This window comes from Microcaecilia unicolor, chromosome 6, assembly GCF_901765095.1.
Source record: "Microcaecilia unicolor chromosome 6, aMicUni1.1, whole genome shotgun sequence".
Classification (NCBI taxonomy): Eukaryota; Metazoa; Chordata; class Amphibia; order Gymnophiona; family Siphonopidae; genus Microcaecilia; species Microcaecilia unicolor.
The window spans coordinates 72,777,912-72,804,633 of NC_044036.1; the positions used below are offsets into that span (position 1 = coordinate 72,777,912).

Below are 26,722 nucleotides of genomic sequence, written 5' to 3' on the forward strand. Positions count from 1 at the left end.
TGCCCGTTCCACAGGTAATTTAGGCGTTAGCATTTACACCAGGTTTTCTTTGGCATAAATGGCTACGACTAAATATAGTCACAGAAAACAGGTGTTGGGCATATTCTATAAACTACACCTAGGCGTACTTTTTTTCAGCACTGATTTTTGAGGCATGATATATAGAATCTAGCCTTTAGTGATCAAATTTCAACAACAGTCCTTAACCACTGATTTCTCTGATAATATTTATTTATTTACCACTTTTTTGAAGGAATTCACTCAAGGCAGTGTACAGCAAGAATAAGTCAAACATAGGCAATAGACAATTACAGCAGTAAAAATATTCTAATAACAATACATTACAATGTCAACACAATATACAATAAACATTTAATAGCATAGGGTGCAAGCAAAGATGGAACATAAAGGGGCCCTTTTACTAAGGTACGGTAAATGATAAGACACCCATAGGAATATAATGGGCGTCTTAGCATTTAGTGCGTGCTAAATCTGTTAGTGCACCTTAGTGAAAGGACCCCATAGATAGATAAGTAGAGTACAGAAGTAGAAATAAGGGGACTAATTTAAGAAACTTGCACATGAAGAAAGCTGCTTGAATATTATCTCAGCTAGAATAGGAGTGGATAAGCAAGTCCTGATACAGTATGTGCAGTAATAACTCAATAACAGGGGCCTGTTTCAAAATTCTGTTTTTGTTTTTAATAAGGAACAGCAAACACAAAGAACCTCTACGTTAACCAAAGAAGAGGCAGAGAAGGCTGACCAAAAGACGAATCCACAGTGAACGGACCCCTTTGGGCATGCGTGTTTGTCCAGTATCTTCCCTCGAGCGCATGACCTTTGGCAACTTTGTTCAGTATATCCTGTGAACACCATTGTGACCCCTGAGGCAGCCATTTTGTGACGCTGAAACACGGACCATGTCGGGCCCTTTGTCCAAGGTTTTTGCTAAGGCATGGTAGGCCTAATGCAGGTCTACTGAATGCTAAAAGGGTACTACCACGGGATGCACTGAGGCATCCAACTGTAGTTTCCTGCTTAGCGTGGGAGCCCTTACCGGTAAGGCGGTAAGGGCTCCCCTGGTAATGGCCACACACTAATGAAGAAATTAATGAATGGCCATTACAAAAACATATGGCATGGTGGCCATTTTACCACCGTGCTAAAAGTAGCCACAGCATGCAGAAAACCCATGTGCTGACCCCAGTGCCGGCCACTTTTTAGCACAGCATGGTAAAAGGACCCCTAAATCTTTCCAACAACAGCTGAAATGTATTTCTGTTTTTATTCCTCCAGTATTGCATTACATGCAGAGTCTGGCTTCTTAGTATTTCCAGCTCAGGTTTTGACTACTTTTGTCTAGTTCTAGTCTGTGGTCATTTATTCTGTATTTAGTGAGGGTCTGTCTTTGTTTTACATGTGTGACCAAGACCTGGGATTCTACTAATGTGTAGTTTCTCTGCAGGGATCTGTGGTAGTTATGGTGTTTTCCAATCTGTGCATTCAATAGAAGATGTGTTGGCATTCCAGGATTTGTTGCAGCATTGGCATTGCCTGTTTTTCATGGGCAGGGTTTTCACTGTTTGGGTACTGGCTGTTAATGCTGGTTTTGTAGGGCAAGTGTTGAGTTAATTCTTTCAAGAATTTTGTGTTTCTTTGGAGAGTGCCTGAAAGTGGAGGGAGTTTTATTGCTATGATTGAGATGATGCCAATATTGGCATATTCCCTTTTGTATTGGGAGTAGTAAGGGTAAGTGGCCTAATTCTGCTTTGCATCCCTATGCCACACCACTTGCCCTGCAGTTGGACCCCCACATTATCCCACTGACCCCCGCAAATTCATACAGACACCATCCCCCATTCACATTGACCACCTCTCTCTCCCATCTCACATTTACTTGCACCTCCTCCCCCTAGATACCTACAGCCCACTTAAACATCCATGCATCTTCACCCTCCATCCAAATTTCAAACCCCTCCACCACACACATGTACACACTGAACTCCTGCTGCAGGACGCTGCTCAACATATATGCACGTCTACTATAAACCCTCTTCAAATACATAATCCACAGCATCCTCAAGCACATCCACATATTCCCCCCCCCCCCCCCCCCCCCCCCCATATTCCACAAATATTATAACCCCTGACACTTACAACATTATATATAGAGAGCTACAAATATAGGATTTCTTTTATAAAGCAGCGCTAGCGATTCTGGCACAGGAAATGTGACAAAAGCCATTCAGTTCCTATGGGCTCTGTCACATTTTTCACACCAGAACCACTAATGTGGCTTTGTAAAAGAGCCCATAACCTTGCCAGATGCTTTCCTTGCAATCTGTCTCCTCCCAATCACAAACCCCACATATATAACAACCTGATTCTGTTAAGTGGCAATTATTGGTGCTGATTGACTTGTTACACCAATTAAGTTGTGCATGCTAATCACAATATGACCACATTTGCACACGCAACTTAGGTCGCACTATGTAGAATTTGGGGGTAAACATGGAGCAGACAGTGCCTGCTCGACAGAGCTTACAATCTGTTCAAAACATATAAACAGCACAAAGAGATTAAGGAGTTAATTATTATGGGAATGATTAAAAGAAACATGGGTACTGAACAGGTGAATAAGGGGTTAAGAGTTAAAAGCAGCCTTAAAAAGGTGAGCTTTTAGCCTAGACTTGAATAGGGCCAGAGAAGAAGCATGACACACTGACTCAGGAAGTCTGTTCCAGGTCATATGGCCTACAATTTCCCCAATGACCATGCCTAATTGATAGTTCATGGAAATAATGCATTTCTCTTCAGAAATAATTTCTCCAGTGGTGATTATGTTCATTTATTTAAAAAAAAAATGTAGGAAAATACTAAGTAACAGGAGGACTGTCAGGATATGGCTTTGCTGAATCTGACAAAGATTCTAGAAAAGTCTGACTCAGACATGGCCATCATAGGCGCCAACTCCGTGGGTGCTGTGGGTGCTCGAGCACCCCCAATATTTCAACCACCGGAACCGGAAGTTCCCTTCGCCAGCCCGGTGCCCGCCCTCGCCTTCCTGCGTGCCGCCCAGAATTTTAAAAGTCATCTCACCTTGGGGTCTCGGCGGCATCAGTGAAAGGCGTGCAGGCTCGGCGCTTCAACCTTCCCTTCTCTCTCTCTCAGCTCTGGTCCCGCCCTCATTTCCTTCATCAGATTCTTTTTCTGGATATCTTAATTACAAAAACAGACTATTCTTTTTTCACAAAGGTCTACAGGAAACCAACAGACAAGAACACTTTCTTACATTTTACTAGTTTCCACACGCGCAGTTTGAAGAATAACCTCCTGTATTCCCAATTTTTAAGACTGAAGAGGATATGTACTAATTTTGATGAGTATGACTCACAGGCCAATATGCTTTCAGAATGTTTTTTGAGTAGAGGCTATCTTTCAAGTCTCCCTGCAAGTGTTTACGTATGTGTTTGTGTTATCTGTAAGAAGTGCTCACAATGTAATATAAGAAAATTTTTGCTCATGTCAACTTCAGGCCTTAGAGGGAACACTGCTCCAATTTTTCCTTCTCTCCATCTTCCTCACCCCCTCCCCCCCCGCAGTGAACTTAGTACCTTACCTCCCTCCTCCAGGGCGGCAATACACCAAAAGCATAGAGACTGGCAGGCAGGGGACCTTCAGCATGAAATAGGAAGTATGGAGGGGGGGAGCAGGTAGGTCTTAAGTGTGCACAGATTCTCAAGGACCCGTGCCCGCCAGCCTCTATGCTTTTTATGCTGTGCCGGTTGGAGTATCGCTACCCAGAGGAAGGGAGGTAAGGCACTAAACATGTCGTGGGGGGCAGGGAGATGGAGAGAAGTGCTGGAGACCATGAGGGAGAGGAGGTGAGGAGAGAAAAACTGGGCACCATGGTGGGAGGTGGTTCAAAAGTAGGGAAGGATGCTGGATGCCATGGGAGGGGGTGACTAAGGGATGGTAGGTAAAGGGAGATGCTGGAGCTGGGGGCAGAGCATGGGTGGGGTTGAAAGTGGAGCTTGCCCTCCCCAAACAGAAAGATGTTCCACTGCTCCTGTGTGCAAGTACTTTCTCTGTCCCTAGTGGTCTCAGTCTAAGTTTTATGCCTAGAGCAATGGAAGGTTAAGTGGCTTGCCCAGAGTCACAAGGAGCTGCAGTGGGAATTGAACCTGGTTCCCAGGATCTCAGACCCTACTGCACTATCCATTGGACTACTCCTCCCTGCTGGAGAACCTGGCTATGGATAAAGCAGGTTTACAAACATATTCATTATGGTAGTCCTAAAAACCCAACTAGCTAGGTATGATGTCAGGATAGGGTTGAGAAGCACTGACCTAAGGGATATGGACCAGTCATGGATAAAGTCAAGTGAAAAAACTTTGTTTCGATTGTTTTGTCATCATCCATGATCTTGTTGTAACACCAACTGTATTGTCTCCTGGAATGGTGATGCCGTAACAGTTTTTTTGTAAGCCACATTGAGCCTGCAAATAGGTGGGAAAATGTGGGATACAAATGCAATAAATAAATACAAATAAATAAATAAAATACCAGTATTTTTTAAATAGTCCAACCAATGTTTTTTTGTTTTGTTTTTGTTTCTTTTTTGTTGTTGTTGCAGCTACAAAAGTGCCTGTTGTTTGAGTCTCATCAACCATGCTCTCTAGCTCACCGTTCAGCTGTTGTTACTTTTATTTATTTGTTTGTGACATTTATAGCCCACATTATCCCAAACAAGTTTGAGTTCAATGTGACTTACAATAAACAGTATAGTATACATAATAAACAGTAGTCTAGTGGTGGGTGCAGTGCACTAGACAGGTGGACCCAGGTCCATACCTCCCCATACACTTGTGGTGGAAACTGTGAGCCCTCCAAAACTCACTAAAACCCGCTGTACCCCTTCACCAATCCAGGTCACAAATACCTGGTAGTATAGGGGCCAGTTTTTCAAAATGATTGGGGGATGCTAAACTCAGTGGAAATTATCTCTCCCTGGACACAGTCAGAGTTTGCTCACAAATCCCAAGAAAGCAAAACCTTGCATTATGTGGCTAAAGTTTGGGTTCCTCTTCTCTACATGCATCTCTTTCACTTGCTCACATTAAGTGTCATCTACCATTTGGATGCCCAGTCTCCCAGTCTTGTATAAAAAAAAAAAAAATTGATACCTGCTTCATTATTAGGTTACAGCACCTTGGAGAAAAAGACCAAATTGGCTACCCAAGAAATCACTGTAGCATACTCAGCTTTAAGTTGTATTAAGTTACGTCTGAAAATAGAAAACTTAAGAAAACATGATTTATCTGAGTATCCATCAATTCCCCAAACTTGATGCATTAATAACAATCCAGTCAAGGACTGTTTGTTTCACCTAGTGGCTGCCTCAGGGGTTCAGTCAGCATTTTTTTCTTTCTTTTTTTTTTTTTTGGGGGGGGGGGGGGGTGGCCAATTTGGCATTTTGTTTTTCCCCATAGTGCTACTATAACTCTATAAAGAAGCAGGTACTGATTTTGTTTTTTTTAATACAAGAGGGGCTGGAGACCCACCGATCCTCCAGCCCCCCCCCCCCGTCGGTGGGTGGGATAGCGTTTTTCGGGAGGCGGCGTAGGTTCGGGGGTGCTGGAGACCCACCGGATCTCCAGCCCTCCGTGAACATGGGGGGGGGATCATCGGGGGAACCAGAGGTCCACCGGACCTCCAGCCCCCCGTTCGCGTTTGCCTTGGGGGGGAAGGGGGGCATGCCAGCATGCAACTGCATGCTGGACAGGGCTCACCATTCCTCCCCAATGATCCGCAAAATCTAACGCCAGCTCGGAGCTGGTGTTGATTTTGCTGCGGCCAGCGACCCAATCTTTGGCGCGCTGGTCGCTGATCATTGGGGATGAATGCGTTAAGCGTCAATTAGCATGCATTTGCAAGCTAATTGCGCTAGAAGCCCTGTTTGGCATGCATTTGCATGCTACTTGCGCTGAGAGCCCTCGAGTGCGCTGTTTCAGGCGCTCGAGGGCTCTGATCATGGGTCGGCTGCAAACTCTGGCGCTAGTATGGCGTTAACAGCCTCTAGCGCCAGAGTTTGCTTTTGATCATGAGGGCCTGAGAGCAGTAGGTTGTGAATTGGAGGTGGGGGGGGGGGAGGGTATCAATTGTTTGGAAGAAGAAGAAGAAAAGATGGAGATGCGGGATAAAAGGTTTTTGTTTCCAATATAGCAGCTGTGCCTTCCACCCTCGAGAGGGTGCTATACTTTACTGTTAGCTTGAATTTTCCCAGCGTGGTCCTGCGCTCAATCCTTGCCCCAGCCAAAACTACTTCCGACGCATGCGCAGGATGTACGGCCTTTTCCCGGTGCTGTGGCGTCCCGACGTTGGTGCTGAGACTTTGCAGTCCTAGCCGAGGCGGGACGAAAAAACAGCCCGATGGTGAGCATCGACTTTACATCCTCGCGCCAGTGGATTGAGGGGCAGTAGCTTACCACGCTGCGTTCGCTGGCACGCGCCGGAGTGGCCGAGAAGCCGCGGATGGCATTAGATTAGGGTAGAGCGGCTGCGAGTGTAGCCGCTTCCAGCGTGGCCTAATGGCGCTTGCTCTCCACCCCCCCCCGCCGTCGGGTCCTTGCAGTTGAGCTGTGCGTGCGCTCTGGGCTTCTCTGTCCTACCGTCGTTCACCGCTCTTGGGGTCTGGGCTGGAGGAGTAAAGTACCCGGGGGGGGGGGGGGTAGAAGAGCTCTGCCGCCATGTTGAACCCTGCCTGCTGGCTCTCTGGAATTGGTTTGGAACTTCCTGAACTCCGGGGTGGGGGAGGGGCGCCGTGCGTGGGCCACTGTTTGTATTCTGGGACCCCTCCGAGCTCAGGGGCCTGGAGGTGGGAGTGGGGGAGGGTCCCAGAAGATTTTATTTTTAGGGGGTTCGTTGGTTCTAGGTCTTCCGGGTATAGGCTATAGTTAACTGGTAACTGTACATATTTGGGCTCTGCTTTCCAAAAGGAGATTTCTCTGTTCCGATTAGTAAGGCCGTTAAAAATCAAGCGCACTCTGATTTTGTGCGTCCTCTTTCAAAGTGAAATTTGTCAGTGACACTATAATGGGGAAACAGTCTAATGACAGAGGCCACAAAGCTTATTTAACAAGCCTGTTTCCCTCGTTGTTATTCTTTGAGCTTCCATGCCAAGCCTCACCTTCACTTGTTGATGTGTTGTTGGGGGGTGGGGGTAGATGTGCTAGATCTTTTTCATTGAAAAAAAAAAATGGTTGAAGTTTCAGCATTTGTGCTTTTGAGTATTTGGATGGCTGTATCATACTCCTTTTTTGGGTTTGATTTTAGTATTCTCTTGTAATGTTTGTGGTGCTGATAATTTGTTGTTTTTTTTCCCAAATTGATACCAGTGGCCTTTAAAAGTTGACAAAGAGACATATTTTCAAAGCACTTAGCCTTCCAAAGTTCCATAGGTTTCTATGGAACTTTGGAAGGCTAAGTGCTTTGAAAATATGCCTCAAAGTACCCCTAATTAGAGAATGACACTGGGACAAAGTTGGTCCCTGCCCATGTGGGTTCTGTCTCTGTCCCCACAAGCTTTGTCCCTGTTCTCACCCTATCCCTGTGGGCTCTGTTCTTATCTGCAGAAGCCTCGAACACTTAATGAATTTATGTTTAAATCATTTTATTCAAGTACTAGTGGAACCAAGCCCGTTTCGTCAAAAATGAAATGAGCCCAAGGAAGGCTCTCATCTAAATGATTTTTCTCTCACCCCTCTCATCCCCTCCATGTCCAGCAATTCTCCTCTGCCCTGCCCTCAAATCCGTGTCCTGCGATTCTCTCCTCCCATCCATGTCCATCGATTCACCTCGGCCCTCCCATCCATGTGCCACGATTCTCCCCTCGCCTCCTATCCCCTCCATGTCCAGCAATTCTCCTCTGTCCTGCCTTCCATGTCAATCAATTCTCCTCTGCCTGCCCTCCCCTCCATGTCCAGCGATTGTCCCCTGCCCTCTCCTCGGTCCTGTGATTCTGTCCTCCCCTCCTGCGTTCCGTTGCTTTCACTTGCGTTCATAACATCCTGACGTCAGTTCACCTCCAGCGTTCTCTTCCTTCTCACGGTTCCGCCCTCTGATGTCAGTTCGTCTTTACGCGAGGGCGGGAGAGTGAGTGGAACGCTGGAGGCTTGCTGATAGGATGTTATGAACCCAGACAACCAGCCAGCCATGGAACATTGATGGTACAAATTATTATATAGGATAAAAAGGAACGATATGCTGTTAATCTATTGTGTATAAATTGCAAATAGAAAACAATAACAAGCAGCTATAATAACCCTCCCCTCCCCCACACTCTGTTCTTCCAACCACAACAATAACTGACTTCTACTACACCAAGGAATCCTAATCTACCCTGTTAAAATGTCCAGGGGTACAAAATACAACCCATTCTGTATGCCCTAGAGGGGAGCTATATGCCCTATGAAGCATTTTTATGATTTTTTTAATGTGTAGATGAATAAGAAGTTAAAAATCTCAAGATTCAGTCTAGCTCTCCTGTCATCCACAGTCCTTCCTGCAATAGAAGATGTGATGGTAGCAGAATGTACAGGATCCCCCATGCAAATTTTGCTAGTTGTGGCCAGCATGTTTGCTTGTTTTTCCCAAAAATCAAATGTTGCCATCTGCATCAATCAAACATAAATAACTGTCCAGTTTATTAACGGGCTTCAAAGTAGAAAATGACACTGGGACAAAGTTTGTCCCCATCCGCGCCCTGTCCCAGTGGTTACTGTGGGTCCCCATGTCATTCTAATGGTGGTCCTGCTTGTGACCTGTATTGCCACTTTTACAGTCATATTCTTTATATATTAAAATGGAGGGAAAAAACCCTCAAATGTCCCGACTGTGGCAGCAAGTTGCGCAAAGAGCCCTCGAGCGCGTTGTTTCACGTGCTCGAGGGCATTGATCATGGGGCGGTAGCAAACGCCTGTGCTAGCAGCCTCTAGCGCCGCGTTTGCTTTTGATCATCTGCCTGTTACAATGTTGTCTACACATTCCTTGGATCACCTTTGCTGTTTTCTGTGTGTGTAGGTGAAAATACATGCAGTTGTATGTAGAACCTACTAGTATACTTGGTACTCAGCGTTTGTAAGTCTATTTGCCATGTTTTTATAGGTTACATGATATTTAGGACAATAAGTGAAAACTTTTTTTTGTAATTGCTGCTGTTCTGTCATTTCATGATTTCTCTGTTCCTTTCTTTTTATGTTTAGAGTTTTTATTTAATATCAATTAGATGACAACTTATACATTGCGTAGCAATATTTAAAATAAATTGTTGGATGACAACAAAGTGACTTTTGTTTCAGGGGTTCGTAAAAGTTGTAAAGAACAAGGCTTATTTCAAGAGGTACCAGGTGAAATTCCGACGAAGGAGAGGTAAATGAAAATCTGTTTGTATGTTTAATGTTTTTCATTTGAAGAGAAATTTTAAAATGTTCTGTTTAATAAACATGATTTAAACATAAGCAGTGCGTTACATAGGCTTAATTATAACTTTTCAGATGCTTAGATAACAGGTCCACTTAGCCATCCCCCAAATTTTAAATGCTGATAACTCTCTCTTGTATTTCCTAGAGGGGAAAACAGACTACTATGCCCGCAAGCGACTGGTGATTCAGGATAAGAACAAGTACAACACTCCTAAGTACAGGATGATTGTACGTATTACCAACAGGGACATCATTTGTCAGGTGAGTGGTTGAACTCTAGGCCATGAAGTTTACTCCTGAGAGGAATTTTGTACGGATTTCCCTTTTCACACAGACGTTTAAGGTTTGGCATAGAATTGCCTGGATCACAAGCAAGGGAAAGAAGCTACAGCTCCAATCAGCACCAGATTAGGAAGGGAAGGTCAGGGCCATGAGCTGGGATCAGGCAGGAGCAGGATAGCAGTGGCTGCATGGGACTGACAGGAGATTCTGGGCCAGGAATCAGATGGAAGAGAGGAAGGTTGGTCAAAGCCTTTGGGGTTGTATAGCAAGAGTAGGTTGGAACTTGGACCAGATGGGGAGAGCATGAACTAGTAGTGAAATAAAGAGGAAGAAGAGAATGTATGAGTGTAGTAGTGTGGATCATGGGGAGAGGAGTAGTGCCAATATGAATATTGGGATGAAGATGGTCGAGAGGAGTGGCAATGGAGTTGAAGTTAGAGAAAAAAAAAGAACAGAAAGAATTGGTGAGGGGATGAGGCTGTTGAAGGGCGAGAGCTATGGAAAAATTTTAGGTAGGGTCAAGCCTGGGTGGGAGCTGAAGGATGGAGCTTAGATGGGGTAAGAATTGAAGGGTAGATGCTGGGGTCTCTGAACCTTTGGTGGGTGAGATGGGGGCAACAGGTCTGGAGGAGTTCTGCACATAAACTTTTAAACACTTTACATTTATTTATTTGTTGCATTTGTATCCCACATTTTCCCACCTATTTGCAGGTTCAATGTGGCTTACATAGTACAGTAGAGGCGATCGTCAATACCGCTATGAGCAAATATAGTGAGGTTATGGTAGGGAATGATCAAACATTGGGAGTCATAAGGAGGAAGAGTTAGGTTATGTCCAATACGTACTTATATATTGTTGTGTTGAGGGATTAAGGCATTTAGCTTGGATCGTTAGGGTATGCCTTTTCGAACAGGTTAGTCTTTAGGAGTTTCCGGAAGTTTAGGTGGTCGTATGTTGTTTTCACGGTGATTGGTAGTGCGTTCCATAGTTGCGTGCTTATATAAGAGAAGCTGGATGCATAGCTTGATTTGTATTTGAGTCCTTTGCAGCTTGGGTGGTGGAGATTTAGGTATGTTCGTGTTGATCTTCTTGTGTTTCTGGTTGGTAGATCTATAAGGTCTGTCATATATCCCGAGGCATTGCCGTAGATGATTTTATGAACCAGGGTACAGATTTTAAATGCAATATGTTCTTTAATTGGGAGCCAGTGCAGTTTTTCTTGTAGCGGTTTGGTGCTTTTGAATCTTGTTTTTCCAAATATAAGCCTGGCTGCTGTGTTTTGAGCAGTTTGGAGTTTCTTTATGATTTGATCTTTACATCCCACATAGATACCATTACAGTAATCTAGATGGCTTAGTACCATGGATTGTACCAAGTTGTGAAATATTTCCCTCGGGGGGGGGGGGGGGGAGGTTTCACTCGATTGAGCTTCCACATTGAGTGGAACATTTTCTTTGTTGTGGCTTTCGCTTGACTCTCTAGTGTGAGATTTCAGTTGATTATAACGCCAAGAATTTTCAGGCTGTCTGAGATAGGGAGAGTGTAATCTGGGGTGGTTATGTTGGTAGGTTTGATAGTGTTATATTGGGATAAGAGGATGAGACAATGTGTTTTTTTCTGTGTTAAGTTTTAGTTGAAATGTATTCGCCCATGAGTTCATGATGTTCAGGCTGAGTTTGTTGGTGATTTCTGTTAGATCATTTTTGTAAGGGATGTACAATGTGACGTCGTCAGCATATATAAAAGGGTTGAGGCCATGATTGGATAGGGACTTGGCTAGTGGGGTCATCATAAGGTTGAAAAGGAGCAGTGATAGTGGTGATCCTTGAGGTACTGCACAGTCTGTGCAGTTGTTTACTTTTTGCTTAATATTGTGTTTTTATGTTAGTGCTAGCTCTGGACTGCGGTAAAGATCCCCTGCAGGAGCAAAGAGGTCATATGAGATGAATTATGGCACTCCTCTTGGCCTTCTTTATCTGCGCCTTGCATTTGCTTTGACACTCCTTATGCTGCTTCTTGTTATTTTCAGACGGTTCCTTCTTCCATTTTCTGAAGGCGTTTCTTTTAGCCCTAATAGCTTCCTTCACCTCACTTTTCAACCAGGCCGGCTGTCTTTTGGAGTTCCGTCTTTCTTTTCTAATTCACTGAATATGTATGGCCTGGGCCTCCAGGATGGTATTTTTGAACAGCGTCCACGCCTGCTGTACAGTTTTTACTCTCTCAGTTGCCCCCCTAAGTTTTATTTTTACCGTTCTTCTCATTTTATCATAGTCTCCTTTTTTAAAGTTAAACGCTAACGTATTTGACTTCCTGTGTATAGTTACTTCAAGGTTGATATCAAAACTGATCATATTATGATCACTGTTATCAAGCGGCCCCAGTACCATAACGTCCCTTACCAGATTATGCGCTTAGAATTTTTCCTTCTCTCGTCGGCTTCTGTACCAGCTGCTCCATAAAGCTGTCCTTGATTTCATCAAGGAATTGTACCTCTCTAGTGTGTCCTGATGTTACATTTACCCAGTCTATATTTGGATAATTGAAGTCACCCATTATTATCACATTGCCCATTTTGTTTGCGTCTCTGATTTCTTTTATCATTTCTGCATCTACCTGCTCATCCTGGCAAGGTGGATGGTAGTACACTCCTACCACCGTCCTTTTCCCATGACTCCAATCCTCTCTGCCTGATTCTACATGCCTCCCAACCCCACAAAGTGCCTCTGGTGGCTCCTTGAATCCCCCCCCCCCCCCCACACACACACACACACACAAAAATAAGTTGGGCATTCCCCACGCATTTCCAGTGTGGGGAGACACCATGTGGGACCACTTTTCAAGATAGCAACACAGAAGAAGGAGCCTAGTGGGCATCGCTCCTGTTTCCCAGTGTTGGAGGTACTGGGGGGGTTACAGGGTTCTGCATGGTTTCACCTGGCCCCAGCCTATTTTTGAGAGGAAGGTGTGCAAAGGGCCATGGAGCAGGGACATTTGTGGGGTCAGATGGGTGTTTGGAGCATGAAGGGGGGGTCAAGGGGTCCAAGCCCTGCTGGGACATCAGGGCATTTTTGGGGGAGTAGGTGTAGAGTAAGGAATAGGGAAATTGGATTCCCTTCCTATGTTTGAGCTAATCCCCTGCTTATGCCCTGGCAGGAAGGGAAACATTTTACTCACTATGCAGCAAATTTATTACTATGGCAGTGCATTTTTTTTGTGTGATCGTGCACACTTTTTAATGCAGAGGTAATTTGCATGCCAATTAGTTTACTATAGCACTTGCATTAAAACACTGCAGTGGAGCTTAGCACAATGTTCTAATGCAAAACTTTCTGCATGAAGGCCCGAGTCTTCATTGTGCTTTGGGGTTTAATTAAAAGCCAGCACTGCAAGAAGGTTTTAAGATGCAAACAGAGTTTGAGGGTGAAATTTCACAATGCATCAGTTCAGATTATGGGAGCCTGAAAATAAATTTCAGTGATCCAGAAAAAATGTTTTTTTCAATAACATACAGCACTGATATGAGTTGTCACTTATTAACAGAACATTTGTTGGAAAACGAAATGAATTGATATGCATTACTGTTTTGTTGAAGTAAAAATATACTGACCTAAGTTTGTTGTGTTTTTCTAGATTGCTTATGCTCGAATTGAAGGGGATATGATTGTCTGTGCAGCCTATTCTCATGAGCTACCCAAGTATGGCGTGAAGGTGGGACTGACAAACTATGCTGCAGCGTATTGTACTGGTCTGCTGCTGGCTCGCAGGGTAAGGACCTGCTGCATCTCACCTGGAAGGCTTCAGCCCGGGTGACACTGCTTTTTGTGCAAATTTGAAACATGACATGCCCTTCCTCCCCCTACAATGTCTATACGTTGCTGGCTTCATACTTTGGAGGTGTTTATTAATCCCAGTCTGGAGGTTTAAGTTAGATTTGAGCAACCTGTATTGCATGTGCATAGAGATTTCTGCAACTGAGTTTTCTGAGTTAGTTCAAATGCATTTAAAACTTACAAACTGAAGATAAAGTAAAATTGGATTAACTGATTTTTTTTTTTTTTTTTAACAATTGAAAACAGAGAAACTTAATGATTAGTGCAGTGGTCTGAGAAACTAGGCCACCAGGTTTAATTCTCACCTTGGATCCTTGTGACCCTGGGTGTTGAACTCCCAGATGCTGTTTTTCTTTTATGAAACAAAGCACAGATGTTCTGTTGATGTGTTGTTTGATATTTGTATGTTTTATTGTAGTCACTTAGAGGCATATTTTCAAAGCACTTTGGGAGGCTAAGTTCCATAGGTTTCTATGGAACTTTGGGAGGCTAAGTGCTTTGAAAATGAGCCTCCTAGTCAATAGACAGGCTAGAAATAAATAAGTTGCTTAACCTTTCATTGCCCAGGTACAAAGAACTTAGATTGTGAGTCCATTAGAGGTAATATGTAAGCTGCTTTGATTATATACCACAGAAAGGCGGTATATCAAGAATCTAAAAAGTGTACAAATAAAAACAATGTTAACTTTAATCAAATAGTAACAATATGTTAATTTAGGAGACTTATATTTTATCTTCATGACATATTCGTGCAGTGAACATACTGCCACCAACAATGGCCACTGTTTTGTTAATACAAGGCTGCATCGGTGTTAGATTACTCCAAAAGGCCAAGGATTGACTATAAGAATTGTATTTCCCAAGTGTAGCCTATAGTCTTGTATTGATGAAACAGTGGTTATTGGTGGTAGTACGATATTTACTGTATGAATGTGGCATGAAGACAATTTTAAGACAGGTTTATTTCTGAACACATTTTTGCTGTGTGCATAAAATTACAAGAAGTCGTCCCCCCCACACACACATTTTTTTGTTTGGTTAAAAAATAGTTAATCGGTCCTACCAGTCTTTGCTGCTTTCTTATAGGTCGGCACGTAGTGCGGGCCTTGGCTGCTGGAGGTTACTGTTGATGTATTTATTTATTTATTTATTTTAGTACATTTTTAGCAAGAAAGCTCTACAACTCATGCAGAATGGTTTGCTTTTACTATATGAATAACCCAGTTATAACCTAAGTTCAGGTCATGGATCCAGATAAAATATCAGTATATGTCTGCGTAAGGCACATTATAATCTAAGGAAAACAGATTCTGAATGATTGCTTACTATAAATTCTGCTTTAAGGGTCTTTGAAGTCCCTATTATTGTATGAGGAAAAGGATAAGTCGTAGCATGGTAGCTTTGTCCCTACATGAGAAATACTCTCTCAAACTGGTTTAAACACAATGGGTGAGATGATATCCCATAGTGAGTGTGGAAAAGCATTTGAAACCAAAACTTTTTGGAGCACAGTCACTGTTATAGCAGCAGGCATGCAGAAGGGACAGGCTGGGGAGTGGTAAGTTGGAGCTTAATAAAAAAAATTTCTGAATCAACTTTATTCAGTAATAATAGGCATAACTACAATACTGTTGCACAACATATAGCAAACCGTATCATAGTCAGTACACAGAACCAAATGGATCCCTTCTCCCCCCCCCCCCTTAAAATTGCTCCAAATCTCAATGAGGGTGGTCTTAGCCCTTAGCCTATAACAGAATTCAATAAAAAATAAGGTCTGGGAAAGGGTTGAACACTAGGCTCATGAAACAACTATCGTTGTGGTTTGGGATCTCCACACAGTATACGAGTCCCATGTTTTATGGTAAAGCAGGATCCGGCTATACTTTATAGCAGTCAGGTTTGGACATCAAACATACATAGTCCAGCTTTAAAAGAACCATCTCAAGTGGTGGAGTTTGTGGCTTTCCAAAATTCTTGCCAGGCTGACTTTAGCAGCTGTAAAAAGGATAAGTTGCCAGTTGTGAACCTCTTTAGAAATCCAGTCACAGCATTCGGATTGCAGGGATATGGTGCCTGTAGAATACAGTCCAAATACTCACTAGATGCTGTCCAAAATACTTGCAACCACAGGACAGTTCCACCGTAGATGAAAGCGCCTCGTTCTCCACAATTTGTTGCCAACATCTCTCCATGGTAGTTTTATAGATCTTGACTAAATGAGCCAGAGTTTAGTACCACTGATAAGATTTGTAGCCATTTTCATTCATGCCACTGATATTTTAAACAAAGAAATGAACATCTATTCCAGTCTTTAAACTCCAAGTGTATGCTAACTTTTATCTTGGCAAATGGAAACAAAAAAAAAGACACTGGTGTAAGTTGGTGAGGGTATTTGCTGTATAGGGTCTACTTATCCCCCCTCTTCTTTGCCCATACGTACCTTCATTTCCAAATCTGTGTAATACCTTATCCTCAGTAAGATCAGCTAAGGGTAATAATTCTCCTTCTCCTACTTGCCCCAGGGTACTTAGTGAGACTGAGGCCCACCAATTAATACTATATTTCCTCATCCGGGGCAGAACCCTGTGCTGCATACGTGATGGGAATAGACTAATTTTCTATCAGGGAACCACCTAGTTCACTGCGCAAGCCATATGGCCAAAGAGTAATTTAAATAGTAGATGCAGAAGAATTCTCCTCGCTTTCTGCATAAGCAGCCAGGGTAGTGCCCACAGGGGAGTTTCCCCAACTATGTTCTGTTCCATGACCAACCATGGTTTCCGAGATCCCTGCAACTATTCGGATATTATCTGAAGTTGGGCTGCTACATGGTAAAGAGCAAAATGTGGAATCCCCATACCCCATTTTGTTTCATCTGCTGGAGTATTCATCCAGAGAGTATTTTTTTCCAGATATAGATAAAAGCGAGCGTAATTATGTTTTAGCTCTCATGCCATTTCTCATAGATTTGGCATAGATGCACTAATGCAGGAATGGATATATTTTTAGAAAAATTGTTCCATTGAAAAATTTTCCTCTTTTTCTTGCTTTTATTTTTGGTGGAAGGGGATGTTGCTATTTTGTTTAGCATGTTTTCTCATTTTGCTCCTTTTTTATTTTATTTTTTTGTTTTTTTATTCTGAGTCTACAATGTGTTACCATTCATTTCATAATAGCTTGAATGCCAGATTTTGTGGATATTTCTAGCCCTGCATTAGTATATATGTGCAATTGGTGAGCTGATGTGCTGCAGCTGGAAAATGGTTCTGAGTGACTTAATCTCAAGGAGCAGCATTTGCAAAAAATTTGAAAGGATAAACAAAAAATGAAGCCCAGGATCTGTTCTTTAGATATGTACGCTTATATAATGAAAAAGTTGTTTAATTTTGTTGTTTAATTTTGTTTTGGCCCTTTTACTAAGTGGCGGTAAGCCCACCAATCTGGAGCTACCACCAGTCCAACGCAGGCACCGGCGGTAGTTCCACCCCCAGTGCACGGCATTTCCGGTGCTAGCAGAAATACTCAAAAAAAATATTTCTGCAGGGGAGTACCCAGTGGTAATCGGGTAGCGTCGTGTACTACCCGGTTACTGTTAGGTTAGCAAGCATGGGAGCCCTTCCACATGGCCATGTCGCTTTTTGGCCTTTTTACCTGCTCTGGTAAAAATGGCCCCTGCTGCTAGTGCAGGGCCTTTTTTTTTTTTTTTTTTTTTAACCATAGCTTAGTAAATGGGCCCCTTTGTATGTTTTTCTAAGGATCTAAAAGTGTGTAGTCTCCCAGGGCAGAAGAAAAGATCAATTAGCCTTAAGAGCTTAAATAGAAAAAAATCAGGACTCTCTATAGGAAGGGTTAGCATAACATATTAAAACCAAATCCTTTTTATTTATGATTTTGTGTAATATTGATGGATCTGCCCAGCTAATTATTTTTCCCGAAAGGTTATGTAATTTTGCTCTTTATGCTGACCAGACAGATAAAGCCCACTTTTGTGGATGGACTTAAAATTATGGAGGAGAAAAAAATCAAATGCCAGCATAGAAAAATGTTTTTTTAAAAATTGGTCTTCAGTGGGGACTTTTTTGGGGAAAAAAAAGTTTTTGACTTGAACTACTTAAAACCTTGAAAAATTATCCATTGAGATTCTAAACTTCCAGAGACGGAGCTCAGATTCTCAAGCTAATAGGCTAATTATGGTCATGGGTTCTTTTTTTGTGTGTAAATCTTTGTCATATTATAAACGCATCAACAAAGTTTGTTTGAAATGATGAACAGATGCAATAAAGACAACCACAAAATATCTGGTATCATAACTCCCTGTTCAACTTGGGGGGGGGGGTGGGGGGGGGGATCTTTCTACAAAACCCCTACCCAATTTCCTTAAGACTATTGTATAGTCGCACATGTAAATGGTTCAACAAGGCGGATCAAACCCACATTGTTAAAGTATTCAAATAAGGTTCCCAAATTTTAAGAAAATAAAGTTTTCAGGACCAGACCACCAAAGTTCAAACTGCTGCTTAAGGAGAGATCGGCTACATCTGGTTGCGCCTCAGCAGCAAAGTTGGAGGTTGGTGGTCTGTAATCCATTGCAATAAAATACATTTTAGCCACCAGACATGTGCCACTAGGACCTGACAATATTGACCCAAATAGAAATACGGGAGTATTTATAATTTGGTGAAACTGTGGCTTTTTGTCTTGCTTAGCTTCTGAATAAATTTGGCTTAGACAAAGTCTATGAAGGGCAGGTTGAGGTAACCGGTGATGAATATAATGTGGAAAGCATCGATGGACAGCCTAGTGCTTTTACTTGCTATCTGGATGCAGGCCTTGCAAGAACTACCACTGGAAACAAAGTGTTTGGAGCCCTAAAGGGAGCAGTCGATGGTGGTCTGTCAATTCCTCACAGGTAAATGAATGTTTTCAAATTACAAATGCAAATGTGAGTAGCATTGTAAACTTGTGATAGTAATGTTTTGGGTTTTTTTGTCTGGCACAGAAGTGATGTTTCCTGTTAATTTTCTTTCTTTTTCCCCTTGACACCTTTCTGACTTGGGTGGATGCCGGTATTTTGCTGTGATTTGTCATTCTGGGGGTTTGGAAGGGGAATTTAAGCTTTGAAAATCAGAGCTAAAATTGAACTTGCATACTGGGTGCTGCTACTCCTGTCCCCAGTACCGCTGAAATGGGAGGAGAGGTTTGGGCTTTGGTTAAATCCATGTTGACTGTCCCTTTAAGCTATGTCTCTCTTCAGTAATGTTGTTCTTTGTAGTAGTTTCTATCATTTTCTCAACACTGACATCAGGATCACTGGTCTGTAGTTTCTGGGATCACCCCTGGAACTCTTTTTAAAAATTGGCGTTAAATTGGCCACCCTCCAATCTTCAGGTACCATAGATGACTTTACTGCCGCTACTACTACTACTACTCAGTTCTGTAGTGCTACTAGACATACAGAGCACTCTACACAAACATGTAAGAGACGGTCCGTGCTCAACACAGCTTGCAATGTATTCAAAGACAGACAGACAAGTCAAATAAGGGTATAGGGTGTTTCATTTATTATGAGGTTGTATAAAACATGGGTATTGAACTGGTGAATGGGGGGGGGAGGTTAAAAGTAGCATGACAAAACGAACCAGGAAGCCTGATTCAAGTGTATGGCACAGCAAGATAGAAGGATTGGTCTCTGGAGTTGGCAGTGTAGGAGAAAGGGTACAGATAAGAGAAACTTACCTGATGAATGGATTTCCTGGGGTGGGTTGTAAAGAGAAATAAGAGAGATACTGAGGAGCTGCAGAAAGAATGGACTTGTAAGTCAGTAAGAGAAGTTTTGAACTGTGTATAGAAATGGAGAGGGAGCCTGTGAAGTGACTTGAGGAGAGGGAGGTATGTGAGTGTATTTCTACCAGTGGAAGGTAATGATTACTAATAGTAGATTTGCAATTTCATTTTTTAGTTCTTTTGGTACTCCTGAAGGTACAGGTGATTGCTAGCTTGTCAGTTTTGGCCTATTCCATCTTTCAGATGTGATTCTTTCTACTATAGCCTCATCCTCCTTGAGTTTCCTTTTTACTTCATGATGAGTTAATGGTCCATCTGAGTTGCTTACAGGCTTCCTGCTTCTAATGTACCTGAAAAAGATTTTTTTTTTTTTTTTTTTTTGCCTCTGCGGCAAGCTTCTTTTCAAATTATTTTTGCTTTCCTTATTAATGCTTTACATCAAAAGGAGCCCTAATGGATTTGGTGTGCACTAAATGCTAAGATGCCCATTTTATTCCTATGGGCTTCTAAACATTTAGTGAGTGCAAATCGTTGGCACACCTTAGACCCTTAGCTTCTCCCCCCCCACACACACACGCTTTTTGCAAACAATCATATGGTGTATGAAAGTTCAAATTTCTCATGAGAATGGCATTGAGCTGGTTGGTTCATATGTGCTGACCACCTTGAGTATAAGGTATGCAATACTGGATCAGATCTCAGATTCATCAAGCCCAGTATCTTGCTCCTGATTGTGGCCATTCAGGTCACAAGCACCCGAGAGGGTTCCAAAGAGCAGATCAATCCCTTGCATCTTACGCCCAGGGCCAAGTGATAGACTTTAGAACAGCTACCTGGTTAATTTTCCTCCAGAAGCTAATTAAACCCTTTTTTAAACCCAGCACATTATTCATAACATCAGGTACATTTGAAACAGAATTATAACTGAACAAAGCCCAGGAAATCAAACTGTATATTTTTTGGTTTAAGATTTGTCTTCTGGATATTATGATAATGCTGTAAGCATGCGGTTTGGAGATGGATCAAAAAACTGCAGTTTTGATTTGGACTCCTCAAACCTGCCATTACATAATTTTTGTTGAGTCAGTATGCAGAAGAAAATCTGGAGGTAAGTTCCAGGATAATCTTAATTTTTCTACAGCTTCTTAAGCATTGCTCCTGATAAACCAGAATCTGCAGGCATGGGCACTAGTAATTTTATTTAGAAAGGGAAGCAGAAGCACATTCAGTGTTCTGTTTTGATCTTAATTTGATTCCCATTCTGCTCATAAGGAAAACTGAATACCAGCTGCTTTCCATGATGATAACCCCAGAATCTGAGCACACTGTAGTTGGTCATTGGTCTGCATGTGATGTTACTTGGTTTCAAGACGGGGCTGATAGCAGCAGAAATGTTCAGTGTCTGAAAAGTAAGAAGGGTTTCAGCAGAATCTGTCCTGACCTGTGCAATCTGGATGCTTGGTTTTACAGTACCAAACGTTTCCCTGGCTATGACTCTGAAAGTAAAGAATTCAATGCTGAAGTTCACCGCAAGCACATTCTAGGACAGAATGTGGCAGACTATATGCGCTATCTGATGGAGGAAGATGAAGACACATACAAAAAGCAGTTCTCGCAGTACATTAAGAACAGCGTCACGCCAGACTTGGTAAGAAATTCTCTCAATAAAATTTTTATGAAGTACACTATGAGGCGTATTTTCAAAGCACTTAGCCTTCCAAAGTTCCATAGAAACCTATGGAACTTTGGAAGGCTAAGTGCTTTGAAAATATGCCTCTATGTGGCCCAAACCTAGAGTGGTCAAAGAAGATTTTGATTCAATGTAAGCTGTCTTGTCTCTGTGATTCAGCCATTTTGTATGGCTCTTGTTTGAAAGGTGCTTTTTTAACACACATTTTTGCAGGCAATTTGGTAACCATATATCTTCATGCAAGAGCACAAATACCTTTTCTAAAGCTAACTGTAATGCATGTAAAAAGACTATCTGTAAATTGCCTCATCTACAGAGCAGATTTAATATAACCATGGAAAGAGCAATTCAGCCAGTCTGAAATGACAGGGAAGGCTGAGAGCCTATCCAAAGTGGCCAGTAGCAAGTGAAAACTCCAAGTGGTTGGGTCCTGCTCTGTGAAACCTGGGGTAAGCTCACCTCACACTTAGAACTTTTAAAACCACTTACTGCAATTCTCCAAGAGGCTGAGAGAGAACCAAGGACCCTCAAAGGAGAATTGGTGCTGCTTCTGACAGGATTACCTGTTTTGGTTGTGGTGAGTCAAGTGGACCAGCCCCTTGGGTGATGCCATAGCTAAGTAACAGCAGCTACAGCTAAATGAATGGATATGTGGTCAGAGGACAACTGAGGGCCGAGTTGCTCTATGCTCACTCCTAAATATAGTGGTTTGGTTATAGTTGAGTGGTGTAAGCCCATCAGGGATAGAGTACCGCTTTGGATGTATCACAGAAAGGTGGTAAATCAAATCCATGACCACTTGTTGCTTATTTTGAACCTTTTTTCGTGTGGGATTTACTTGTTCATAAATCAATTACAAACTCCTAAAAGATGCCTTCCACTTTTGAGTGAGACTAATCCATTCAGCAAGTCTTTCATCTTTGCTGGTTTGAAGTTGTTTAGGTAGTGCTATAGTTTAATATCTTATGCATGTTTGCTGTATTTTTATTTAATGGGGTTTGTACAAGTTACTTGCATAACCTATGTTGAACCTAGGATGTTCTGATACTACTCTGACATTACTGCACACAGGGGAAGGGTACCTTAGGTGTGCTTAGCTTGTCTCACCTTAGATTTGTAATTAATTTGTCTCCATCATTCCTTGTTTCATATGTTATATACAAGCGTAGAGAATAAAATGTGTGAGCAGTTTCCCTCATACCTGTTAAGTCTACATACTGTTGACTTGTCAGTGTGTTATAATCAAGTTTGTAGCAGTAAGAGGCCCCTAATAATTGTTTAACCCTAATTGTGGTGTGGTGTGCTAGTGCTATATAAGTTTGTAGTCGAGAGCTGTTCCTGAAGACAACATGTGAGCTACTTTTACTGAATAGTGTAATGTGTGCTAAAATGCATTAACTTAATGCAAGTTGCATTTTATACAATAGGATCTACTTGTTTTTAGCAGTACTAATTTATTTCTGTTCTGCTCTTTCACTTGAGAGTGGATTACAAGTTACATGAACATTCATAACACAAATACAACGGTAAAATAAAATTGTATCAGTTTAAAATCAAGTAAAAATGCCAACTAGACACTCTGCAATCTGACAACAAAGCAGTACATCCTAACTAACCAGGAAATTGACAGAACAGTCAGGTTTTCAATTGTTTTCTAAACAATACAGTAAGTAATTTCAGATTTAAACATTATAGACAACTTATTCCAAAGCCACTGAAGGTGCATCAGAGTGGTAACCCACTTAGTCATGTGGGCTTGAAATTAGCAAATATTCACAGTATGTCCTGATCTTAATGCACTGGTCAGCACTTCTCTTTCCAATACATCACACCCACACAGTGGAAGGGCATGAAAAACCAAATAAAACAACTTAAATGACTCTCAATTCAGTTGGGAGCCAATGGATTGCTTGAAGTGAGTAATTCTGTCCCACCAACAACAAAGTGATTTAGCTTGGCAACCAAGTTCTGAATTTTGTGATTGCCTTAATGGTTTCTAGGGTCAAGCCCAAATATGTATTTCAGTAATCCATAGTGACCAACTACTGCCTGCGTAACTGTTATTGGATGTTGTGTATCCAAAAAGACCTCTGCTTATTAATCTCTGTTGTATCCAAGCTTCCCCCACCCCCCAAAAAAAATCTGTTTTCCATAGCATCCTATTATGCCAGTCCAGACCAATAGGTTGTGCTTCTCTACCAGCAGATGGAGACAGAGGCAAAAAATATTTCTTGTGACTTGCCCCTTAAGGGTATTATATAGCATAGAATGTTTAGTATTTCCTCTCTGCAAAGCGGATGGATGATGGCTTAACAGCCCTGCTCCTGACCTGGTTTATAACTAGTTTCTGTTGAGCTTTAACTACCCTTTTGGCATGTTCTGCTCCTGATCCAGTTTTATACCGAGACCCTGTTGAGTTTGGGGGTGCCCATTTGGCTTGTTCTCTCGAATCAACTTCTCAGCTGTGTACCAGTTGAGTTGGGGGTATCTTCCTGGGCTTGTTCTCCTGACCCAGTTTGATGTCTGAGGTTCAGTTGAGGTGCCTTCTTTGGCATAAGCTTCTGTTTTATATATTAAAAAACTAAAATAAAAGGTAGCTGTTATATGGAACTGAAGTATATCTCTGAGGTCTATGAGATCCCTACCACCATCATCTCCTGTGGAAGTCAACTTGTATTAGGTGAGCCTGTTCTGATTTATTTCAGCGCTCTGGTGTTTATGCCTCTGTTCCTTATTAAGCTGGTATCTGGCGTGACTTTTCAACCTTGGTTCTTCTGATTTCTATAAGATGTGAAATGGTCAGTGTGAAGCAGCAAATATTTCTTTTGACTCTCATATGTAGGTGATTAACTACTCCTGTTTCTTTGCAACATAAAATTTTCCTCAGTGTTCCAGACTGTTTTTCCCATCTAAATTCTTTTTCTGTTTGTCAACTGGTCTTTTTGTTGTTTTTTTTCAAGTGTTTCCTGGCTGTTTGATTCCCAGTAAGCAAATCCTATCATGTATTGTCTCTCCAAGTTAAAAAAAAAAAAAAAGAGAGAGAGAGAAATTAGATCTTACCCGCTAACTTGCTTTCCTTTAGTCCCTCCAGAGTGGCTCAGAAAATAACTGATGGGTTGTGCATTCCTTCCAGCAGGTGGAGACTGAGAACTCTGACTCTTGTGAGAGCCAATAAGAGCCCTGGCTAGCTAAAAGCAAATTCAGTATTCTCAGTCTCCAGCAGGTGGTCAGCCCTCTTCAGTCTCATTCTTTTTTTTTCTCTCTTCTTTGCCTTTCCTTGTTTAAAAAATGTTTTGGGGTCTAATTAGGTATCTACCTTTGCGCCAGCATTCTTCTTGGCAGTCAGAGGCTGAGACCCACGGGACCAAGGCCCTTCCCCCACCCTGCTCCAGTTATTCTTAGTGCAGGCAACACCTTGCTGTTCTGGCCTTGAGGAGATGCACTAGCCTTGACCCCTTTGTGGGAAGGGTGTTTTAAAGGCCTTGGAGAGACAGCTACGTTATTCTCCTCTTTAAAAAAAAAAAATACAACCCAGGAGCGAATGAGCAAAGCAGTTGTACTTCGGACTTGCCTGCACCTTTGCAGTTTTGTTTCTAATGCTGTGTGCAGTTAGCAGCTGTCTTCCCATCTTTTCACTGGGCTTGCGCTCCTTAAAAAAAAAAAAAAAAAAACATGGCAGAAAAGCTCAGGTTTTGTACTGTCTGTCAGCGGCGTTGTCCGACAGCAGCAGGAGTCTGTAGATTTTGTACCACCATGGAAATCCTGGTGGTATCTGTTTCCACTAAGTCCACATTTTTTGTCGGCAGCACCAGTTTAGGTTCCGCTGGAAATGGGTACTTGGAAATCGCCAGTCTCGGGGCCCTTATGCCCCCTTCTTTCTCTTGCAATGACATTTGGGTTTTCATTACCTGAAAAGAGCACTCTTTGACACCAGCTCAGTCAATAGCTATTCTAATTAGTCTTCCTTTTTTACTCTCACAAAGGGTGCTTCTTAATTTTCCTTAGCGTCCCTCCGGACCGGACCAGGATTGGACTGATGGGTTGTGCTCGCCTACCAGCAGGTGGAGACTGAGAAAAAACTCTGACTCTAGAGAGCCAATAGGAGCCCTGGCCATGTGACCTTAGCCTCAGTATTTTCTCAGTCTCCCAGCAGGTAGGAAGTGAGCCCATTAGTCTCTCTCCTTTTCTCTTTAGATATTACAGATATTTGTGATAATTCTTCTGTGCCTGGAATCTTATTTAGAGGCTTGACAGGGTTTCCTTTCTCTTCTTCTTTCTTTGACAGCCTCGGGGGTGTTAAAACTCGGGTGTCTCGAGTCCACCCCCCTTCCTCCCCATCTCCCTGGCTTAGCAGGGAAGGGCGTCCCTTTCTCTGGAAAGGTGGTGTACCGTCTTTGGGAGAGGCAGCCACTTTTAACAGGTAGCTGCTTTAAAAGAATTAAATCAAATAAAAGGAAATTCAAAGAAGCAGCCTTTCTTTCCCCAGACTTCTACGAGCAGGCAGCTCCAGTGTTTTATTATGATTGAGGGGTTATAAAAAAAAAAAAAAAAAAAAAAACAAACAGAAGAAATAATTCAGTATCTGTGACTTAAACAGCGATTTTCTCGTCAGATTTAATTTCCTCCATTTTCTTGCGTTTTGGCGGCGGCGGCAGTTTAAAACAAATGAAAAAAAAAAAAGAAGGTGCGAACCGCGTAAGCGCTGGCCACCTGTTTTTTCCGATATGGCTTAAAAGTTCAAACAGCTGCTGTCGGGTCAGCGTCGCGCAGTTCACGCAGCCGCAACGTGTAAATTTTGCTCTCCCTTCTAGGTTTCTTCGGGTCCGGTGCTGCCTCCGGTTTTTTCGGGGCCTTTTCTCCGGCTGTTGTTTTTTCAACGTTCCACTGGGCTCGCTTGTTTCGGAGGTGTCGGGCGCGCTGGCGATTGCCACGGGGCCAGTGGCGCGAACAGCGGCCATTTTGTTTCTCCCTCCATCGTATCAGTCGGGGATCTCTCTGCTGAAGGTAAGGCTGCAGTTCATAGAGCAGTTCGGCTCCAAGATGTGTACACTTTTGTATGTGCTGAACGGCGTATTCTAAAATGCTCTTCACATCAGCAGGCAATATTTGGTTGAAAGGGGCCTCCTTTCATATATGAATAGTATAACAAGCTTTTTCTTCTTTTAAATTTCTATGTATCCGGGGCTGTTAACACTAGTTTTTTCTGGTGCTCAGTCATTTTCATTGCCTGGTGGAAAATCTACATCTTATCATAATATCATAATTCATTTCAAGCATTTTTCTCAATAGCTGTAGTATTATACAGTGTTTTAAGAACTTTAGAAACTTTCTCTATAGGCATAGAGTAAATTTCTGTCTTTCTCATTCCCTGATGAATAGGACTACATTGTCTAAGAGTCAATTGATTGGTACTTTGCAATTCTGACCATAATATCTTAGTTCCTTTCAAGCATTTTACTCCATGCCTATGATGTTATATAGTGTTTTAAGAACTTAACAGACAATCACTCTCAATGGCTGTAGTGTTATACAGTGTTTTCTTTTTCCGGCTTTAAGAAGCCTTCTCTAGAGGCATACAGTATATTGTTCAGATGCCATGGGGATATATCAGCTCTTTCATATTCTCTGAGGGACAGTCCTGTCTACC

At 42.3% G+C, this 26,722-nt stretch overlaps 1 protein-coding gene and 1 non-coding gene across 2 annotated transcripts in view; both read left to right on the plus strand.

The window, feature by feature from the left end:
* Positions 1–6,329: 6,329 nt before the first annotated feature.
* The window catches only part of RPL5 (ribosomal protein L5), a 28,933-nt gene continuing 8,540 nt past the window's right edge, over positions 6,330–26,722 (plus strand). Inside the window, exons 1-6 of the mRNA XM_030205637.1 lie at positions 6,330–6,438; positions 9,363–9,432; positions 9,631–9,746; positions 13,399–13,533; positions 18,308–18,510; positions 20,856–21,033. Coding sequence (XP_030061497.1) covers positions 6,436–6,438; positions 9,363–9,432; positions 9,631–9,746; positions 13,399–13,533; positions 18,308–18,510; positions 20,856–21,033 — 705 coding nt within the window. The 5' untranslated portion in view covers positions 6,330–6,435. The remainder of the gene's footprint in view (positions 6,439–9,362; positions 9,433–9,630; positions 9,747–13,398; positions 13,534–18,307; positions 18,511–20,855; positions 21,034–26,722) is intronic.
* Positions 20,676–20,772, plus strand: LOC115473613. The gene has a single exon (XR_003942705.1). It is a non-coding gene; the product is annotated as a small nucleolar RNA SNORD21 (small nucleolar RNA).